Raw genomic sequence first — 18,239 nt, 5'->3', positions numbered from 1 at the left:
AAAAAATAAATAAAAAGTACAAGATTCATGCCAGTTGTTTCGTTCTGAGTTTACATCCCGACCGCTAGATGGCAGTCTTCATCTCTGAACGACAGTGAGAGTAACAGGAAATACAAGCTTTAAAGCACACCACTAATGTTTGCATTAATATTGCTGCTAGTAATGTAGGGTGAAAGAATTGTCCCTGTTCCTGGTTCGATTTACAAAGCTGAAGTGTGTCGTCATTTGGGCTTTTGTGGTAATGTCCACCAGGGGACCATGGCGAGGGCGCTGCCTCGGTCCCGCCGCGTCCAGTGTGAAGAGGGGCTCGCGAGGGGCGGGGCGGGTCGAGGTTGGCGTTAGGGTCGCAGCTCGTCGCGCCTGCAACTTTCTCTTATTTTGGGACCATTTTGTGCAGTTGGGGCGGTGCTCATGTCGCGGTTTCGGCGATTCCATGCAGAACATTTTAAATACAAAATGAAAAACCATTGAAATCCAAGTGGAAAGGCTCAACATCTGTATTTATTTTATTGTTTTATAATTGTTTTGTTTTCTTTAGGAATCCTGTAAGCACTTTTTTATTGATAATAAGCAGATGTCATTTTTGTTCAGATCAAAATGTTATGACATTGTATGTCACAATTGTAAACTGAAATTGTGAACCTTTAAAGCAGGTTCTAAATATATATATATGGTCTTTTTATAAAATAATATATATATATATATATATATATTATATATATATTATATATATATATATATATATATATAGTCTTTTTATAAAATACATTTTATACGTATTAAACATTTAACTAAAGGATCCTGCAAGCACTTTAATTCCTAACACTCCCACCCTTTACTTGTACTGCACAAAAATTGGTTCAATAAAGTTGAATGTTACAGGGACTGATTATTGCAAATGCCGATCCCACTGTGTTCTGTTTTTTTTTTTTTTTTTTTTTTTATTATTATTTTCACTTTTCACAAAGAAATAACATCCTTACAAAATTGTGATAATATAATGACAATGACAGGTAAACAAAAACAAAACAAAAAAAAACACCACAAAATCAGCTCACACCCTAAAAGTAAGGGTTACGTACTTTTATACACATACATGGGAATTCACTAAGTCGGGAAAAAAAATATTAGAGATTATAATATCCTCAGATAAATCCTCTTGTCAGGATGGAAGCAATGTCAAATTCAACATATGTCATAAAAGGTTCCCAAATTTTATGAAACTTTCCAGTCTTATCATGTACAATACAAGTCAGGTAATCTAACGACAGATATTCAAGAATAGTTTGATGCCACATCCTAATGGAGGGAGCCTTATCTGATATCCATTTTAAAAGTATACATTTCTTTGCACTGAAAATCAGAATATTAAAAAGCCTAATTTTGCACTTATCAAGACCCACAGGAGGAGACACTCCCAGCAAATAAGTCCTTGGATCTGGAACCAAAGTAATCCCCAAAATTTTGTTCAGTTCTTCAGAAACTCCCCACCAGAACCTCTGTATCTTGTTACAAAACCACAAACAATGAGTAAGACTACCTATTTCTGTCTTACATTTGGGACAGAAAGGAGAGCAATCAGCCCTAAATCTGCTACGCTGGGAAGGAGAAATGTGAGCTCTGTGAAGAATCTTGAGCTGGATAGCTCTTACTTTATTACATATACTCAGACTCTTTGCATTTTCCCAAACCGTACACCAATCTTCCTCTGTTACTTGTATATTAAATTCCTTTTCCCAAATTATTTTAAGAAAATGAGTGGAAGTGTCAAGATACTCTGATAACTCATCATAAAACAATCTTATAGATTTAATCGAGTGCATTTCGAAAAGCTGCTTCTCGATTTCTGAAGAACATACATTAGAAAGAAGTGTTGTATCCTTTTGAATATAATTTCTTATTTGTAAATAGCGGAAAAAAATCCAGCCCATCTAAGTTGTATTTTTGGGAAATCTGACTAAAAGACATAAGAATATTATTATCAAAAAGATCTTTTAGTTTAGAAAGCCCCTTAAGAGCCCACTGTCGAAAACGTGAATCACTGATACCTGGGGGGAAATCTAGATTGTTACATATTGGAGTATAAAGCGATGTTAAACATGATTTGCCCTCAAATCGCCTAACAGACTGCCAAGCTTTCACAGAATTTACAGTAATTGGGTTTGTACAAGCTACTCTAACTGTCTTCATTTTTTTAAATAAAAAGCAAATTTTGAAGAGGGACTTGTGATTGAAAGGACTCTATATCCAGCCACAATGAAGTTGGGTCTTCAGAAATTCAGGTAGTTTATATAACGTAAATGGGCAGCAAGTTGATATCTTCTAATATCCGGAAGACCCAAGCCACCCATATCCTCTGGTAAACGCAATATATTAATCCTAAGGCGAGGTCTTTTATTAGCCCATATAAAAGAACTGAACCATCTGTCTATATCTTTTAATGTTTTCTGTAAGAAAAGAACTGGAATCATCTGAATCGGGTATAACAATCTTGGGAGAACATTCATTTTCAAAAGAGCAATGCGCCCCAGCCAAGAAATAGGTAGAGTATTCCATCTTTCTAGATCAAGCTTAATACGATTAAAAAGAGGAGTAAAATTTGATTTAAACATCTGGTCAAATTTAGGGGTTATATGTATTCCCAGATATACAAAGCCCATCGTAGACCACTTAAATGGGAAAGAAAGTGAACCTGAAGGGACAGTTTGTAGGTTACCAAGTGGCATAGCTTCAGATTTACTAAAATTAATCTTATAGCCTGAGAAGACGCTAAAATCTTTAATGACACTTATGAGATTAATTATAGATATGTCCGGTTTAGATAAGAAAACGAGCACATCGTCAGCAAAAAGATTAATCTTATGTTGCCTACTGGCTATAGCCAAAACCATGTATACCTGGATTTGACCTAATTGCCTCAGCCAAAGGTTCGTATTACTAAAGCAAAAAGAAGGGGTGATAATGGACAGCCTTGTCGAGTGCCCCTACTGATCCCAAAACTGGAAGAACGTAAGCCATTAGTTATAACAGCAGCAAGAGGGCCTGTATACAACAGCTTCACCCAACTAACAAATTTTTCACCCAGACCGAATTTAGATAATGTATAAAACAAAGTAAGGCCACTCAACTCGATCAAACGCCTTTTCTGCGTCCATTGAGACAACAAGACTGTCCATTTTCTGCTCATGTGAAAACTGAATAATATTTAATAGTCTACGAATACTATTTCCAGAGTTACGTCCCTTAATAAAACCAGTTTGATCTTCTTTAATAAGTTGAGGGAGTAAGTCTTCAAGCCTTTTAGCAAGGATTTTAGAAAGAATTTTGAAATCACAATTTAATAGGGATATTGGCCTATAAGAGGCACAATCTTCTGGTTGTTTTCCCTTTTTAAGTATCAGAGAAATATTAGCTTCCCGTAAGGAAGGAGGTAGAATACCATTCTCTAATGAATAATTAAACATTTCTAAAAGAGGATCTACCAAAAAAAAATCTTGAAACTCTGAATAAAATTCAGAACTTAGTCCATCTGGACCAGGGGCTTTCCCAGTGTGCAAACTCCCTATTGCTGATAACACCTCCTCCTTTAAAATAGGACCATTAAGAGCAAGCTTCTGATCCTCCAATATAGAAGGTAACTCTATTTTAGAAAAAAACACATCCATAAGGCTTAATGAGTTACATGGGGACTCTGCTTTATATAGTGTTTTAAAAAAGTTAACAAATGTATTGTTAATTATTGTAACATCAGAAGAAGAATGCCCCTGATCATCCTTGATTGAAGATATCATTTGTGAGTCTGCTTTTTTCTTAGTAAGATAAGCCAGGTATTTCCCTGGCTTATCACCATGTTCATAGAGCCTTTGCTTAGCGAACCTAACTTTTCTCTCAGCAGAACTTATATGCAAAGGACTCTAAAGCAGAACGTAAAGCAGTAATTTCCTTTAATTTTGCTGACTTCGGATTTTGAACATAATCACTCTCTGCTCGTTTAAGTTTTGTATCTAGAATGTTCTTCTGTTCTATTTGCCTCCGCCTCTTACTAGAGGTGTAAGAAATTACAAGACCTCTTGAAAAAGCTTTTTAATCGTTTCCCATAGCAGAGACTTATCTTCTGTAGAGGGAGAATTGATAGCAAAAAATGATTGGAATTCTGACATAAAATAAGAACAGAATTTGCTATCCTTAAGAATAAAAGGGTTAAATCTCCAATACCTCGTTTGATTAAAAGGACTCTGCAACTTTAAATGTAAAAAAACAGGAGCATGATCTGAAATTATAATTTTTCCAATAGCGCTGTAATCTATAAATTGTAACAGTCCCTTAGGAACAAAGAAAAAGTCTATTCTTGTGTGGCAACAATGTTGTTTAGAATAGAAAGTAAATTCTTTATCAGCTGGATGCTGTGCACGCCATACATCAACAAAATCCAAATCTTCACATAAAGAATTAATAAATTTAGCCTGAAATGAGGGAGTCAAACCTGAAGGTAATTTGTCCATAAGTGGGTTCAGTTGACAGTTAAAATCTCCTCCCACAATAGAACGAGTAACCTTGAATTCCAACAATTTGACGAATGCATTTGTTAAAAAATCACATTGATGACCAGGGGGAAAATATACATTCATAATGGCGATTTCTTCATCTTGCAGCAAACCCTTCACAATCACATAACGCCCATTTTTATCTTTGATACAATTTATCAGCCTGAAAGGTAAAGATTTTTTTAACAAAATGGCCACTCCTCTACTCCTCGATGTAAATGAGGAGAAAAAAGACATGACTAAAGCCCAGCTGTTGCAATTTAAGATGTTCTCTTTATCATCAAGATGAGTTTCTTGTAAAAGGGCTATATCAACATTCTCCTTTTTAAGCAATGTGAGAATTGACTTCCTCTTCACGGGTGTATGTATCCCATTAACGTTCCAGGAACAAATTTTAAGCATACTAACTGACATGTTTTATAATAAGGGAGAAAAAGAAGAAGAACAAAAACAAATCCCGACAAAAATGTTTCCTATAGCAGAAATACAGTCCCATGTTAACATCAAAGGTGAGCTGAAAAGTGCAAAACAAAAACAACAACAACAATAAACACGTAACTATAATACAAGAAACAGTACAAACTGTACTCAGATTAGAACCAGTCATTACTCTGAAATGGTTCAAAAAACGCAATTCAGTGTAAAAGGGACCCTGAACGACAAAAGAAAGTTGGTTACCCCGTACCGCTGACAGACCTGCGGACCTTAAACGCACACAGCATGTCCATGTGACAGAGGGCCTAATTTAACCAAAGCCGAAAAGAAGAAAAAGAAAAAGTATATCTGTCTACATATTGTGGCGTACACATACCCAAGTCCTTTTCATTGCCAGCATGACGAATGAAAAAACATTCACAGGGATATTCCCTCCTGCGACGACAAGAATTTGTCCACCTCAATTGGATCCTGAAACACGTTGGTAGCTCCTCGATATGTGACTTTGAGAGATGCAGGATAAAGCTGCGCATAAGTGGCACCGGCTGCCTTCAGACGCTTCTTGACCTCGTCAAATTGTTTGCGTTTACGCAAAACCGCGGCTGAGAAATCCTGAAAAATTTTCACCTTGGAGTTTCCGAACATCAAAGCCTTCTCACCGTTACCCAACTCTCTCGCTGCTGTGATGACCCGTTCCTTGTCTACGTAGTTATGAAATCTCAACAAAACTGCCCTTGGATACGGGGATGCCGTCTTGAGAGCTCTGCCTGGAACGCGATGGGCTCGTTCAATCTTCATGCGGCCAGATTTCGTTTGAATGCCCAGAGAGTTCGGCAGCCAGGATTCGAAAAAATTAACAGGGCGATCACCTTCTGCATTCTCTGGGAGCCCAACAATACGTATGTTTTTCCTTCTCCCTCTGTTTTCCAAATCATCCACATGTTCTGTTAATTCCCGAACTCGTTTCGCAAGCGTCTCCAATTTACCCTCGACCGGGGCGGCAGCATCTTCCACCGCGGAAATTCGATTCTCAGTTTCGGTGATTCGTTTTTCATGATCATCTATCTTCTCGTTCTGTTGTTGCAAGAGCTGTGACAGTGGACTTAACTTTTCATCAATCAATTTCGAAATGTTTTCTGTGACTTCCTTAATAATCTGTCGTGGGCCCGGTTCGGAAACACTAATGCTAGCATCTGAACTAACAGTAGCACAATCTTCACCATCACTTCAAAAAGCTCTGTCTCTGATTTGCTCGAATTTTTAGTGTTCCTTTGAGGCATGTTGGTCGATTGCTTCAAAAAGTAGGTGTCTAAACTCATAGCAAACTATGCAGCCAGCAACACAGAAAATAATGAGCTCCTCCGCCGAAAATAATGATAAATGAATGTAATAGCCCGCACCGTCTGAATAACGCGACCGTTCTCTAAGCCGCCATCTTGGATCCCCACTGTGTTCTGGTTAAATAATTTTTATTTACTTATTGCTAAAGTTTGCATATGGTGGTGTGTTCTTACAACATACAGAACTACCAAATTTTGCTATAGGTTTAATATAATTGCTGTTAATAGTGTTCATCGTCTGACTGATTATGTCTTTAATTGATTTTTCTGTACATTTCTGCCATATGTTACTAAACTGACAATCACCACTGATAAGTGACTACTAAATATTGTAGAAACTTAATTTTATGTATTGTATTGTAAAAAGCGCTATACAAATAAACTTGAATTGAATTGTGTTCTTAATGACAGCTTTCCTAAAAATATAACCTATTCCTAAAAAAGGAAATATCCCAATATATTGCCTTGCTGACAGTATCGCACTGTATCGCAACACATCGTATCGCAACCCCTGTATCGTGATACGTATCGTATCACCAGATTCTTGGCAATACACAGCCCTAGTGTCTTACATAAATCAACAGGGAGGGCTTTCCTCGAGGTGCCTCTTCGTGCTGGTAGAGCGCCTCCTGGAATGTGCTCAGCTCAACCTGCACTTGCTGAGAGCAGCACACGTTCAGGGCAAACTAAATCAAGGAGCGGACATGTTGTCACGAAGCAAAGTCCCCTCAGAAGAGTGGATGTTTCATCCGCAGACATTTAAAAAAAAAACTGATCTTTGGCAAGGCGGAAGTAGACATCTTCACCTCAAAAGACAACTCTCATTGCCCTATTTATTATTGCAAGGACAAGGACTCGTTGGCCCAAGACTGTCCCAACCTCCTCCTCCATGCTTTTCCCCCAATCGTCCTGATGCCGCAGGTAATCAGATGAATCAGGAACGCCATGTTCTCCTGGTGGCCCTGCTCTGGAGGAACCAGCATTGTTTATCAGAGCTGTCGCAGCTGCTCATAGCAGCCCCATGGCCCATTTCCCTGAGGCGGTATCTCCTCTCTCAGATATGGCACCCCCGGTCCAAACTGTGGGGTCTGCATCTTTGGCCACTAGATGGGAGCCCAGAGTATGTTCTAAACACCATTTCTCAGGCTAGAGCTCAATCTACAAGATCCCTCTACACCCTTAAGTGGTCGGTGTTCTCCGCCTGGTGCTTAACCCGCAGCGAAGACCCACCCGTCTGTGACGTATCAGTGATATTGTCCTTCCTGCAGGATCTGTTGGATAAGGGTTGCTCCCCATCCACACTCAAGGTCTATGTAGCAGCTATAACGGCTTCTCATGTTCCTATAGCTGGCCAGTCGTTGGGCATAAACAACTTTGTTGTCAGTTTTCTGAGGGGGGCTGGGAGGCTGAATCCACTGTCCCTACGTGGGACCTGCCCACTGTTCTGAGGGGCCTGAAGGGTCCTCCCTTTGAGCCGCTGCAGTCTGTTGACCTTTGGTCCCTGTCGTTGATGATTGCCGTTGAAAACAGCTCTGCAGCTAGCATTAGCATCGCTCAAACGAATGGGAAACTTACAGGTGCTGTGAGACTCTAAGGTCGTTCTGAAACTGAGGCATATACCAAGGTGCTCTCTACTTCATTCAGGGCACAGGTCTTTACACTCTCTGCACTTCCTCCCTCAGAAGAGGACCAGGAGTTGAATTTACTCTGCCACATCAGGGTGCTGAAAGTTTACATTTAGCGTTCTGACCCATTTAGGCAGTCTGAACAGCTCATTGTTTGCTTTGGTGGCCGCGCTAAAGGGCATCCGGTCACGAAGCAGAGACTTTCTAAGTGGATAGTTGACGCTATTATGCTTGCTTACTCTTCCTTGGGCCTGCAATGCCCCATTGGAGTATGAGCCCATTCAACTAGAGGCGTCACCTCTATTTGAGCATGGTCTAGTGGCGTGTCCATTGCGGAAATTTGTGCGGGGGCCAGTTGGGCCTCGCTGTCCACATTTGCTAGGTTTTATAACCTGGACGTCCCTGCCTTGCAGGCTAGGGTTCTTTCTGCATAACTGGCATGCACCTGCTTACGCAGTACCACTCTGAGCAGGAGTTTGGCCGTAACATGCTCTAACCCATCAGAGGACTTACTTGTGCGCTCTCGGCCCTCATGGGTGCCGGGGCTGTGCAAGTCTTCTGGAACAATCATTGCGTTATTTCAGCGTGACCTCTGTGAGCTTAGCCCGTTCGCCTTGGGAGGTGTTTACTATTCTTGTCCCCTTGGGCCCTGAGGTGCCTTGGGCAATGTTACAAATGAATGTAGTCATTCATCTGTCATAAGCACGGCGTGATTGTACTGGTTCCCACAGCTTCTTAGCAGACACAGTACGAGTGAAGTCGCTACAGTCAAAGTAACCTAATTCCTATGGCGAAGTGCCCGCTTTAATAGCAAGATGGCCCAGTCCATTCTGGCAGGCTTTGGCGGGCTTCGTGGCCATAGGTTCATGCAGCACTGCTGCCGAGCCATTGTTTCATTTTTAAAGTGTACTGCACATACCAATGGCCATTCAGTTACACTGCGTTATTTAAAAAGGCTTCAGGAGAAAAAAAATTCTTTTTCCCATAACATCTTAGCAGATGCAGTACTGATTCCTGTATCTCAGGGAATCGAGGTTATGTTTGTAACCGAGTATGTTTACTGCGTTTTACAAAACATCCCAACTTTCTTAATATGGGTTGTAGATTTACACAAACTGAGATAGCCAAAAAGTATTAAGTTGTGACCTGCTCTCCCCTACTACCTATTTCCCTGGTGATTTTATATTCTTACAGCATAAAAATAAACATGACATTAACAATAGACAGCCAGTCAGTGCATGGTGCCAATAAGTCTGCATGTTCTTTGTGTTTGTGTGTTAATGAATGGTGTAGTTTGGTCTACCACACAAACTCAAACATGAGTGATCCTCACAATGTTTTCATTGTCTGCTGTCTCAATATATGAGGACATAAGTCACATCATGATCTTTTCACAGTTTAATCTGAGAAAAACTACCATAAAATACACATTGAAGCTCAAAGATCTTCACGATAAACTGACGAAAAAAGTTTAGTTTAACTTAAAGAAATTAGGACAGAGATATAATTATTGTATAATAAAATCTACTTCTCAAAGTAATAATAATAATAATAATAATATATTTAAAGAATTTAATACAAGGTTTTCCTTCCCTGTTAACCCTCTGGAGTCGATTAACGCGTATACGCGTTTTGGGGTATTTTCTCCTGATAACCCCGAAAAGAACTTAAATTACACTTTCAGTTTGATCGTACAGATAAGTGCAATAACATCAATCGAATCTGTAAAGGGTCTACTTTTTTTTTGTATACAGACATAATAACAACAAAAACTTTGTGCACTTATAAAATAAAGATAACAAACAAGGAGTGCTGTCTGCAGCCTTTGTCTGCGCTGGTCTTCAGATACAAATGCGTCATTAAAATGAACTGTAACTCAGTGAATACTCAACGAAGAGACATGAGAGAGATATCTATAGAAAGCCTGACATGTCTACTTTTAAACCTAAACAAGTGCTGCTGAAAACAAATATTCTGTGATAAAGTAATCCATATGAAAACAACGCGATGTCCGTTTTTCACGTCTCGCTTCATTATCTTCTAATGCGACCACGCCCCCGCGCCGAGCGCGCTTTTGAGATTCAAATGTTTCACTGAAGCGCGCGCGGCTTTTGAATACGCCCACACAACAGAAGACAAAGCAGCGAGACTGTTCTTCAAGTTTTTATTAATTTTACTGTTTGCTTCGCGATGAGAGGAATAAGACATAAATCACCCCAAAAAGATGTCATGTGGTTGAGGATTTGAGATTTGGATTTCCTCAGAAAAAAAGAAGAATGAAGCACTTTATTCAGCAGAGTTCATAAACATGAGTAACTCTCTTTTTATTTATTTATATTACTTGTACTAGTTTTCACATAACGTGTAAACATTTTACTAGTTAGACTTTTTCCAAAGACTTTTTCCAAACTATAATTCCTGACTAAATGTATAATCAAGTGAAATATTATGAAGTTTCAATAACAATATACACTACTATACCATTCAAAAGCTTGATGTAAATAATATAAATGTAACAATAAATGTAACTGTAACAAATGTAACAATCATTGCTGTTCTTTCAATTTACCCCCCCTAAAAAAATCTAAAATCTAAAAAAAAAATATTCTCAGCTCTTTTCAACATTAATAATAATAATAATAATAATAATATATAAATAATAATGATAATAATAACAATAAATGTTTTTTGTAGAAAATAAGATTGTTAAAAAGTATTTCTGAAGGATTGTGTGACTGGAGTAATGATGCAAAAAAATCAGTTTGAAAGTCAGCTTTGATTTTTCCTAATAAACTGTTTAACTGCACTCACAAGTGAATATTAAATTATGTTGGGGGATAATTAAATATATTCTAAATAAACTACAAACATAAAATTATATAGATTTATCTTGTCCTCACATTCTTTCTTGTAACTCATCCCTCTCAGTGACACAGCTGACTGAATGGCTCATTATGCAGCTCATTATGCAGGCCTTTGTCTTCTCAGGTGTGAATTCATGATAGTTGACGCCTACTCGCAACAAAAAGTGTCTTAGAAAATTTAAATCAATATATTGTTTTCTGTAAGTGAGTAAACAAGATGATTTTCACATCATTTAGAAAAAAAAATTCTAGGCTACAAGCTCCAGTTCTCAAAATTCCTGGGAACCAATTTTCGATGGTGTGGTTTTATTGCCTTTTTCAATTGATTTAACATTTTGAGTTTTTCAGTAACCACGCATAAAATTTTTTTTCTCAAAAACACAATCATGTACATACATGCTGCTCACATATTATTATAGCCTAGTTTGTGCTGATTACAGTGAGATTAGACTTTAGCCATTTAGATATTTATAAGAAACTGAAAAAAGCACAAATGTCAGGGCATGACAAAACTTCTCCAGACCCCAAAAATACCCTTAGACTCCAGAGGGTTAATGGGAAACAAATAGTGTTATAAATATCAATATTGTGACATGGAAAAAAAAAATATTGTGATAATATTTCCTATTTCCTAAGTGTTTGTGTGTGTATGTGTGTATGTATATATATATAAATATATATATATATTATATATATATATATATATATATATATATATATATATATATATATATATATATATATATATATTTAATTAATTATTTCCTTTTTCCAGCAAATTGTAGCCCATTGTACTAATTTGCCCACTTGTTTTAATTCAGTGTCTTTGAAGTCTTGTTTTTTTTTTTCACTGTTTGCCTGGTTGGTTTGATCCAAGACTTGACACTTTATCAAAGAACTTTCTGAAATGATTATGGAGTAAATGAAATGAAAATATACTTCAGAAACCAAGGCTGATGGAAAGAGTGGCCAGAAAATTGCTTGTGGAATAAAGATCTTACCCACAGACAGAAGATGCCAGGTGACTGCCGGTGTGGCAAAGCATGCGAAGACATCGTCAGTGTTGGTGAAGTGTGTGAGGTGAGGGTAGGCCACAGCCTGACCCCGACACTGACCCCACATCAGCACCTGACCGCTCTGTGTTTTCGCCGCTGATGTGTGACTGGTGTGACACGCAGCAACCTCCACTAATCTGCAGGAGACAAATGAGTGTCACAGATGCTGTTGTTAAATGATCAAACATGTTAAAGCTTTTTTTATATGTTTGATGTAGAAGATAAATTACATAATAATTTGGTAAACATTAAAACTGGCAGAAAATGAACAACCCACCACATACAATATTGCATTGTTTATAAATTTTTATCAAATTTAACAATTTGCACCCCAAAAGTAAACAAATCCTTCATCTGTAAGAGCCAGTGTGTGTGCATATCCACATGATACCTGTAAAATCAAGACAGTTCAGGGCTGATAGAAACATGTTATTTGCTGGCATATCTGCCATTTATGATTAATTTATTTTGTAACTGAATGTTTACAATAATGCGGGGCAATTGAGACAAATGTGAGTATTATTTGGTTATGTGGTTTTGACAGGGCGGCCATAAGCTGTTTCAGCTGTTTTTGGACCACTGATAGGACTGACACGACCATATATACAGGTGCATGTTAATAAATTAGAATGTCATGGAAAAGTTCATTTATTTCAGTAATTCAACTCAAATTGTGAAACTTGTGTATTAAATAAATTCAATGCACACAGACTGAAGTAAAGTAAGTTTAAGTCTTTGGTTCTTTAAATTGTGATGATTTTGGCTCACATTTAACAAAAACCCATCCATTCACTATCTCAACAAATTAGAATACTTCATAAGACCAATAATAAAAAAAAAAAAACATTTTTAGTGAAATGTTGGCCTTCTGGAAAGTATGTTCATTAACTGTACATGTACTCAATACTTGGTAGGGGCTCCTTTTGCTTTAATTACTGCCTCAATTTGGCAAGGCATGGAGGTGATCAGTTTGTGGCACTGCTACGGTGGTATGGAAGCCCAGGTTTCACTGCCCAGGACAGTGGCCTTCAGCTTATGAAGTTGGTGGGTTTTTGTTAAATGTGAGCCAAAATCAAAATTAAAAGAACCAAAGACTTAAACTACTTCAGTCAGTGTGCATTGAATTTATTTAATACATGAGTTTCACAATTTGATTTGAATTACTGAAAAAAATGAACTTTTCCACAACATTCTAATTTATTGAGATGCACCTGTGTGTGTGTGTATATATATATATATATATATATATATATATATATATATATATATATATATATAATTATTATTATTATTTGTATTTTTTTTTTTTTTTTGGGGGGGGGGTTTTCAAATTATACTTATAATTCTATTTGCTTTAGTTTTTGTTGTCTGTGGGTCATTAAAAGATCATACACAGCAAATAATTTGACTTAATACCAGGGATGATTTTACTAAAGAGATGGTGCCAGCTAAAAAAAAAAAAAAAGGATTATAAAATAATTTCAGAACAACAAAACGGAACAATAAAACATTTCATTTTTAATTTTAAAAAATAAAAATATTTAAAAACATTTTTAGAAATATTTTCATAGTGCTATATTTCTTTGGTCTTTTATTTTGGCCATTTATCCTGAAGATCTTTGAGATTCTGTGTGTATTCGGTGGTAGGTTTTCTCAAATAAAATGGTGAAAAGCATTTGAAACTTGTGCAGCTCTGGAGTGCAGCTCTGGAGTGCAGCTCTGGAGATGAAGTTCATGTGTCCATGTCTTCATATATTGAGGCAATGAAAACACTGCTAGCATCATTTTTGTTTGAGTCTGTGTAGTAAACCAAACGCCACCATTCATTCACAAAGAGACAAGCAGAACATGCAGACTTGTTAGCAACATGCACTGACTGCCTGCTGTCACATTTATTTCTGCTGTGTGATAGGCTGTTAGATTAATCCATATCAAGTAAAAATGTACAGAGTCTGTCATCATTACCAACATAAATTTGATTGTGGTCTAGGGCTAGAATGTTATATATAGTAATATAATATAAATTTTGATCATATATATCATTTCTGATAAATGTAAAAATGTTCATGTGAATATTTTCAAATGTCACAGTAAAACTTGAGAATTAAAAAGTGACAGATAAGCCAATATATACTGATTATATTTAGTGTTTAAGCAGAGTTCAAATGGTTACAACTAAGCAAAAACACCTTTTTCAAATTCCAACTGTCTGTGAAGAGTTCTCTGAGTTTCCCACAATTATTGAGCAAACACCCACGTATGAAGATTTCTGGTGAAGTGACTTCCTATAGCTTCCTTAACAGCTATATGAAGTGTAGACAACATACTTCACTTGACCTACTTTTTTTGAAATTTCTTTGTTAAATGTTAAGGAAATGCATGACAGGAACTAAGTGTATAAATTCCAGTATGTCTAAAATGTCACCCAGATGGGTTCAAATGCACAGAAAATCAGATGAGATGACAGGCAAATTATCTCCACCATATCAACTGTTAAATCTGTCAGGTGGGAGGCTGCGTTTGAATCTTACCTTTCCTTGTCCATGTTGATGAGGGTGGGCACAGCCTGGTTGCTTTTGTTTCCAGTACCAAGCTGCCCGTATGAGTTTGCACCCCAAGAGTAAATAAATCCTTCATCTGTAAGAGCCAGTGTGTGTGCATATCCACATGATACCTGTAAAATCAAGACAGTTCAGGGCTGATTGAAACACCTTATTTGCTGGCATATCTGCCATTTATGATTCATTTATTTTGTAACTGAATGTTTACAATAATGCGGGGTAATTGAGACAAATGTGAGTATTATTTGGTTATGTGGTTTTGACAGGGAGGCCTTAAGCTGTTTCAGCTGCTTTTATACCACTGATAGGACTGACACGACCATTTATATATGTGTGTGTGTGTGTGTGTGTGTGTGTAATTATTATTATTTGCTTATTATTATTATTATTATTATTATTATTTTGTCAAATATTACTTATGATTCTATTTGCTTTAGCTTTTTGTCTGTGGGTCATTAAAAGATCATACAAAGCAAATAATTTGACTTAATAACAGGGATGATTTTACTAAAGAGATGGTGCCAGCAAAAAAAAAACGGAATTATAAAATAATTGACAGAACAACAAAACAGAACATATAGAAAACAATGTATAAATCTGCCATTATTATAATATAATAAATATAATAAAACTTAATTTTTTTGTTATCTGAAATAGGGCTTAAATAATTGAAAATATAAATATTAGATATATGTAATTTATGTTTAAAACATACAATAAACAATGTTTCCTTTGCAACTATCTGAAATAAAATAAGCTGAAGTACTAAAATAATAAAAGTAAAACCAAAATAAATATAAAATTAGTTAAATAAGCATTTACAAAAAAACCTGACAAAAAAACTGATAAAAGCATATAACAGAAGCACCATTTTTAAATTTTATTTTATAAATTTAGTAATTAATTAATAGCTAATTCAAAACATTAATATATACTGGAATAGTGTATAATAAATACTAAAATAACACTGCGTTTTACTGTATTAATACACTTATTTTTTTATCAATGTGGAAAAATAAACGCATAAAACTGAGACTTTGATGTGATTTGGCTTTAATAAAACGTGTGTTAATATGAACATAGAATATACTATATTTTAATTTAATGTATAATATATTGTTTGCTGCAAAGTAAAAGCTATCAACTAAGGCTTTCTTACAGAAGCCACCTCATTTCAGTAGACCCCCATACTCCACTGATTAATACCCAGAGGTCTTTGTTTGTCACCTGTACAATGTTGATTCCCTGTAAGGCGGCGATCCGGCAAGGGGTTTGCTGGTTGCCATTGTTACCCAAACCAAGCTGCCCATTGCAGTTATAACCCCAGCCATAAGTCTGTCAACACAGAGCCTTGAGATAAACCATGTGCTAATTACAGCAAGTAATGTACAGTAACCCCCCCCCCCAAAGAAATACAATTATCATTTTACTATGAAAACATGAAAGGAAACACTGTCAATATTAGGTGTGAGAAAAGTATCACAGAGAAGTGTTGAATGCATAATAACGCAAAACAAAACTCACAGCTGACAGTTGAGACAGCTACAGTCAACAACTGCAGCATTTCAAAAGACAGTAACAGAATTAAATATCATATCCTGACAGCATGTCAACATTTCCTAACAGCATGCTCATCAATAACAGGTATTTAACACATTACTTTAGAGCAAATAATTATTTAAAACACACTCAATAAATCAAAAATCATGCCCCCTGACACATGCATATATTCCACAATAAATATATATATTTTTTTAATTGGATGGCTAATCCAGCAAATAGTAATACATGTGATTACATGTGAAAACATATAATCTAATTTATTTGATTTATTTATTTTTTTTTTTTTATTTGAATGTCATCTGTAATTCTTGATTAAACTCTTCTTGTTATTTAAACTAACCTCCCCATTGTCCAGAACTGCCATAGAGCAGAGCTGTCCACAGGCGATGTTGACCACCACCTTATTCTGCAGGCAGCTGCTGACCCTGCGTGGGGTGGGCTGGTTGGCCGTGGATCCAGAGCCCACCTGCCCGGAGTTGTTGTATCCCCAAGCATACACCTAAGAACAAGAGAGGACAGGAAACAGAATTTAAAAAAATTCAAATAAGTACCTATTAGGGCTGGGCGATGTATCGAATATTAGCGATAATATCGGAATAATTTTGACGACAAAGTAAAATTTTAAAATATCGGGATTATCGAATATTTCAAATTCAAGCATACTTTCCCAAAAGAACGCGCCGAATGTCCAAAAAAAGAACATGTAACTGCGGACACGCATCTACTACGAGAGCTTTCATAAGAGCGGTTGACAGATAACAAGAGTTTGTTTGTCAGAGCTTCGCTGTTACAAAGGATACATTTTCTGCCCGGTGTTTGCTTATTTTAAGCAATCTGGCAACCATGTGCACATGCTTACTCTTCATTGCGGAAGCGCCACAGACGATGATCTGAAACACTAACAAGCTGAAGTTTAGCGATCTAATGAAAGCTTCGTTCAGCCGGTCTGTGTTCTGTCATGACATCTCGACTGTATTGTTTGCGATAGTGATCACTGAATAAATGCACTTACTCGACCGCTGATGTTTGAATAGACAGAGAAACAGACCAGGCCATTTGGAATTACTTATGCTGTATAATGAGTTTTCTGTAGTGAACGGAGTCTTTGTGTATGTTTCTGCCCGCAAATTGAGTGGTGTGCTATGTGTTTTGTACTTCTAATATGTTGCACTCTAACATGGCCAAGATTAGTTTGATGTGTTGACTACCTTTTTAATTTGTTCGGAGATATCGGTTAATAACTGACATTTTGGGAAGAGAACACAGGTTAGTATATCACGATATACACTGCACCCGTAGCAGATGATTGACTAGACACACCAGGTTAGAAGTGAGCGCCATCCCTTGTATTTCTGTTTTTGTTAGGTAGTTTAGTTAGGGTGCCGGATGCACCCAAGATTTCAGTTTATGTTCTACATTTTTGTTTTGGTTAGATTAGGTTTAGATTAAGGATTGTTTTGTTATATTTTGTTCTTTCCTTTGGCGCTGCTTTTGTTCTTTTCGCATTTATTGTTTGTTTGTTTGTTTACATTATCACATTGTACATAGCGCACATCATTGTTATTTTGACTGGGTCCAGTGGCCTTTCGGGTTGTTGTAAATAAAGCCCAGTTTATTTTTAATGGCCCTCCAATATTTTGATGTGTATGTCAGATCGAGTAATATTCCAGTCACTGTGTTTACCGATCATAACCCTCTAGTTTTTCTGTTTAGTATGTATAATCAGAATCAACGGTTGATGCGCTGGTCCACGCGTGTTTTGTGTTTTGTTTTCATTGATCTGTGCACGTTAGTGTACTTTGCACGTGTTGGTTGTTGTGCTCTATGTATGCTGTGGGCACCCGGGTAGCAGTTGGGGGTTCGGTGCCTTGCTCAAGGGCACCTCAGTCGTGGTATTGCCGGCCCGAGACTCGAACCCACAACCTTAGGGTTAGGAGTCAAACTCTCTAACCACTAGGCCACGACTTCCCCGTAAAATCATTTGTGAACCTTGTTCACAAACCTCGTTTGTTACTGTCATCTCCCGCAGTTTTTTCCCATGGTCTGCCATTCCTTCAATAATGCCTTAAACAGGGGTTAAAGCAAAAAAAAAAAAAAAAAAAAAATCCTGAGCCTGAACTTTTTTCTGGGGCTTGAGGGTTGCGGGGGCAAACACAGGGTTATTTGGCAAACAAAAAAAGAAAATGATTTTCCTTGAAACTAATAAGTAATGTATCTGGCATTGCCATTAGCCCTTGACAGGCTCACACTAC

General features: G+C 37.0%; 1 protein-coding gene across 1 annotated transcript in view; it reads right to left on the bottom strand.

The window, feature by feature from the left end:
- The window catches only part of LOC109104111 (RCC1 and BTB domain-containing protein 2-like), a 28,060-nt gene extending 12,305 nt beyond the window's left edge, over positions 1 to 15,755 (bottom strand). The window contains exons 1-4 of the mRNA XM_042740030.1: positions 15,690 to 15,755; positions 15,652 to 15,657; positions 14,395 to 14,537; positions 11,810 to 12,000 (exon numbers count right to left, since the gene is read on the bottom strand). Of these exons, the coding sequence (XP_042595964.1) occupies positions 11,810 to 12,000; positions 14,395 to 14,537; positions 15,652 to 15,657; positions 15,690 to 15,755 (406 nt within the window). The remainder of the gene's footprint in view (positions 1 to 11,809; positions 12,001 to 14,394; positions 14,538 to 15,651; positions 15,658 to 15,689) is intronic.
- Between the last annotated feature and the right edge of the window lie 2,484 nt (positions 15,756 to 18,239).

Source organism: Cyprinus carpio, chromosome B15 (assembly GCF_018340385.1).
Source record: "Cyprinus carpio isolate SPL01 chromosome B15, ASM1834038v1, whole genome shotgun sequence".
NCBI lineage: Eukaryota > Metazoa > Chordata > Actinopteri > Cypriniformes > Cyprinidae > Cyprinus > Cyprinus carpio.
Note: the sequence above shows the minus strand (reverse complement) of the source record. Positions and strands in the feature narration are given on the sequence as shown.